Genomic DNA, 4,622 nt, shown 5'->3' with positions numbered 1-4,622 from the left:
ACCCAGCTCTTTAAAAACTGCTTTCATTCTAGCTGAAGAGATTTTTTTCTTCCCTCTTTCTTTTTCAAGATTATATATATATATATATATATATATATATATATATATATATTTTTTTTTTTTTTTTTTTTTTTTTTTTTTCTGAGAGGGTCTCACCCTGTCATTCAGTCTGACCTCCTCCTGGCTCAATCTTTTGCAGGTTGGGATCACCATTGCCAACCTGCTCCTTCACCTTTCTCATATGAATTCATGTATCAGTTAATGGTGTATGGGTCCACTTTAAAATCTCAGAAATTTTCTGAGGCCCTAAAAGAAGGATCCCAAATCGGTATCACTGCCTGGATATTGAAATTATAAACCAAGTTATAGATGTACACTCAATTTGATGTTAAAATGTAATCATATTACTTTTGTAAAATAAGCTAAAGTCAGATGCTTTATTTGGCCCAGCACCCCTGGTATAAACATAAATACGGGACTTTTTCAAATAATGATGGATAATGACCCCAGAGCTAACAACACTTGAATTTCAAGTGTTCCCTGTTTATCTTCAGGAGACTTGAAAAAACAGTCTGTTTTGAAATGTGTGACGCGAATTCGTTTAGGGGAGAGGGAAAGACAAGAAATTTTTTAAAATGGAAATGAGCAGAAACCAGTATTAAGCATACGTCTTTATGAATAAGACTTAATCACACACGTCATTTTGCAGATACAAAAGGGCCTTTTCAAATGCATTAATTAAAGTTAAGCGCTGCAGGCAGGCGCTTTACAGAGCAAAACGGCCCTCTCTGGATTTGCTTTGCATCAGCGAAGGCCAAGAAAATTGGATAAATGGAAGTGGACGCTGCTGAGGGCCACCGAGCGAAACCAACCGACATCTGGGGCTCCCGGGCTAAGGCTCAGACTGGGGACAGTGGCAGGATTCTGGATTGCGGTCCGATTTTGTGAGCAACCAGTTTCTGTTCAGTCCAGCGCCCGGTACTCACCGGTAGCCGGGCTTTCTTCAGAAGTTCCCGAACTGGCGCAGAGGGCTTGATTGCCTCTGGAGCTAGACTGAGAGTTCTCCGCTGACCCCGCGGGGTCAAGTGGCCCTGAGCAGGTTGTGAGGGCTCCCCAGTCCCCTTGGGACAAGCAGGCGCTGGCGGTCCTGGCATATTTAGGGATAGCTCCACAGACTTTAGAGGCCAGCTTGGGTTTCAGGAGCCTCTGGGCAGGTAAGAACGTTAACAGAACAAGCTCAGACTTAGGAAATATTGCAAACCTCATCTCCTGGGTTTTCCCTGCGTCTGCCTTCACGTCCTTTGCGAAGGTCCTCTGTAGAATCTCTCTCAGCGGCGGCAAGGCTGAGCCTGGAGTCTCGGAGCCCTCAGAGGCCTGCTGTGAAGAGCCACACCCGTCCTGTGGAACACATCTAGTTGGAGCAAGTTGGCCTAGAAGGGACTGGAGCAGAGGATGTTCCCCAATGCTAGGACATGGTCAAGTGATGCTCTGTGCCTGCGCTCCTGAGTCTTGGGCAGAGTCACCTGTCAGAAGTGGGACCGGCCAGTACCTGTTCCCTCCCGTGGCCTTCTTTTGGCGCGCAGCTGATAACCCGTCATCCTCATCTCTAAGAGCGCTGGCAACGTCCAGGGAACGCTGAGAGAGCTCTGTGGATGCGGTGGGGTCTGGAGTCCACCGCCAAGTCCAGCTCTGCCAGGACGGAGTTCGCGTTCTGCACCCAACAGTTCTACAAGCGGGGTCCGGGGTCCGGCTGCTTTCTCTTTATAGGATCCCGCCAGCGGGGACAGGGGGCAGTCTAAACAGAAACGCGGCTGCGGGGGTGCTCGGTGCCGTCAAGGCTTCTCACCACAGTGTTTGCAAAGCGCCGAGGGCGATCCAGAGAAGGTGGCACATTTGTCTGGGCAGGGTCCGAGCGCGGCGCCGGCTGAGAACGGGTAAACCGCTGCCTGGCCGAAGGGCGTCAGAGGCGCTGCGGCCACAGGTGCACCGAGTCCCTGGCCTTGGTTGAGGTAGGCCACCAAGCGCCGCATCTCCTCCAGGGCCTGAGCCTGCATGAGGATGTAGTTCTTGGCCAGTAGTAGCGTGGCGATCTTGGAGAGCTTGCGGACAGACGGGCTGTGCGCGTAGGGGATAACTGCACGCAGTCCGTCCAGCGCGTCGTTCAGGTCGTGCATGCGCCGCCGTTCGCGCGCATTGATGCTGAGCCTCAGCGAGCGCTGCTCTCGGGGCCGTCGCCGTGTGTCCACCGCGACCCCGGGCCCTCGCCGTCGCCGCCGCCTCTCGAAGGCGTCGTCCTCGTCGCCACTCTGCTCGCCGCTGCTCTCAACCGTCGTGGCGGGGACTCGGGATGCTGGCGCCGCGGGGAGGTCGCCACCCGGACCCGATGCACCGAAGCCGCGTGTAGCCTCTGGTCCTCGAGCCGCAGCGTAGGCGTGGCCGCTCGCGGTGTAGCCGTGGCTCAGCGCCAAGTACGCGTCCCCAGACAGCGACTTGAGCTCGGCCATGGCCCTCTGAAGCCTGCTACCGTAGTGCGACCTCCTGCCCTGCGAGTGCGTTCGTCTGTCTGTCCGTTCCCTGGCCTCCGTGTGGTCTTTCCGGCCGGCCACCCCTCCTGCGCCTCCTCACCAAGACGCATGGCCGGCCGGGGCCGCTCTAGCTCCCACTCGGACTGGCTTCGTTTTTAAGCTGCTGAGGCGCCCGCTGGGACTTCGTGTCGTCCAATCAGAGGGGACCTGCTGCCCGCATCTTCCTAGCCCCACTCCACGGACTGTGCGGACCCACAAGCCGGAAAATGGGAGCCACCGCGGGACTCGAGAGCCGGTTTGCCTGCTTCGTGGTTTCTCAGCTGCCAGCTCTTGTTTCCTAGGAGGTCACCTCCGCAGAAGCTCTGGTCCTGGGGGCACCGGCTCTCCTCTGAGTCTCCGGACTTGTCGTCTGTTCTGGGTGATTAGAGGCCCGGCCTTTCGGGTTGCAGGCTTCCCACCAAGGTCCCCCGCAGGTGTATCCTGATGTGACTCTTGGGTTTTCCTTAAGTTGTAGTTTGAGGCGGGGGACTGGCGTTTGGGATGAAACCTTAGTAGAGCCAGCCTCTCGGTTTCCCTCAGGTGGAGGATTCGCAGTCTTGTTCTGCTGGAAGAGTATGGTGGATTGTCTCGGCTGTGGCTGGGGAAAGGCACCGGAGTTTTGAGGGCGGAGTAGAAGTCGCTGGAGAAGCGTCCAGGTTCCTTCTTGTAAGTGAGAGAGACTGGGTTGTCTTCACCTTCCAGGCCTCAGTCGTAGCCCAGATCCCTCCACACACAATAGGTAGTCTAGATGTGGGTGCCCCAACTGATCCAGACTGTCACCCCGCTCAGGAGCTGGGGCTACGCTGGGCACCTGGCGCTGAGTCATCTTTCCTCCGCCCTGTCAGAGGGAGGAGCAGAGCAAATTTTGTTTCTGTTACCACCGCCAGAGGTAGGAGGTTAGTGCTGAAGGCTTCCTCTGGAGGAGCCGCTGGAACTGCTGGGTGCTGGCTGGCCCTCTGTCTTTGTCGCCCCAAATGCGAAGGTTACTGAGGGGGGATTACTGCTTTGCCCAGAGCTGCTCAAGGTGTGAACTTGCCAGGGCTCTGTGTTTTCAGCAAGAGGTATATTCTCCTTACTATGGTGAGAGATGGGGTCACCCTGGCTTCCAACACAAAACAGAATCACTCAGGTGGCCAAGCTGTGTGACCTTGGCAGAGACAGTTAGCCTCTCTGTTCTCTGAGTTTCACATGGAAAAGAAATGATTCAATTGTCGAGCACTCTCCAACAGTGCATAGATGCCTGATGCACATTTGTGACATGAATGGTGAGGACTGTATGTTTTCTGGAAGGTTCTGGGGCTCTATGCCATTGCTAGTACATAAGCACACAGATGTAAACACACGGATTTATGCCTAAGGAACAGCGGGCTTCGCTCTGGGCCTGGAAAAGAAAGAGGCCAGAGAACAGCTTCTTGGCTGCCCAGAACTGGTTCACCATGTGGCTGCCTATGTTGTGGACATAGCCACAACATAGGATGAGTGTCTCTGTGAGGCCTGTCCCTGGCCTGATGGCAGGTGTGGCTGGGAGTTGTGAGGCTGTGTAGCACCCCACTGATTAGAAGGGGCAAGCCCTACAGGAGGAGTAGCAGGGGCTGTTGGGATCCAGAGACGGAGGGGCAGGCACCAGCAGCACCAGCCCCTCAAGCTGTTCTGGGGAGTTTGTTTAAGACTGCCCCATGGCCTTAGCCCCCATGCCCTTAGCCATAGAGCTTGGAAGGAGGAGGACTACCCTTACCTGTGTCTGCTGCAGTCTGGTAGAGCTTCCCAAAGCAGTGTGGGAGGCTGGGGAGGGTGCAATGTTTGGACGGGTCCATGTCTCCGCCTGTGGATAGAAGGTGGCCTCTGCAAGGCTCTTGGGGAACATTGGGTGGACATTGTGAGAACATGGCAATGCTATGGGTGTGTCAGCAGGATGCACCAGGCTCTAGGCTGCAGCCATGATGGGGTGGGCCTTCAAGCTTCCCCTGGAGTAAGGCTTTAACCACGACTGCCATTGACACTGCGTTGCAGCTGTGATCTAGTCTATGATAGGATCGGCTTTGAGCTTTCTAAACTGCC

General features: G+C 54.9%; 1 protein-coding gene across 1 annotated transcript; it reads right to left on the bottom strand.

Moving 5' to 3' along the window:
• Window positions 1–658: 658 nt before the first annotated feature.
• BHLHE23 (basic helix-loop-helix family member e23) lies at window positions 659–2,902 on the bottom strand. Its single transcript, XM_084774929.1, has 2 exons — window positions 1,550–2,902; window positions 659–1,398 (listed from the first exon to the last, which is right to left on the bottom strand). Exon 1 carries the CDS (start codon window positions 2,502–2,504, stop codon window positions 1,833–1,835), a length of 672 nt encoding a protein of 223 aa, XP_084631055.1. The 5' UTR covers window positions 2,505–2,902; the 3' UTR covers window positions 659–1,398; window positions 1,550–1,832.
• Between the last annotated feature and the right edge of the window lie 1,720 nt (window positions 2,903–4,622).

Source organism: Acomys minous (genome assembly GCF_964271855.1).
Source record: "Acomys minous genome assembly, chromosome: 3".
Classification (NCBI taxonomy): Eukaryota; Metazoa; Chordata; class Mammalia; order Rodentia; family Muridae; genus Acomys; species Acomys minous.
The sequence above is the reverse complement of the archived record's forward strand: the minus strand, read 5'-3'. Positions and strand labels throughout refer to the sequence as shown.

Bases quoted from the DNA above. Each gene is read 5' to 3' on its own strand.
- BHLHE23 (XM_084774929.1), bottom strand. From the start codon at position 2,504: ATGGCCGAGCTCAAGTCGCTGTCTGGGGACGCGTACTTGGCGCTGAGC.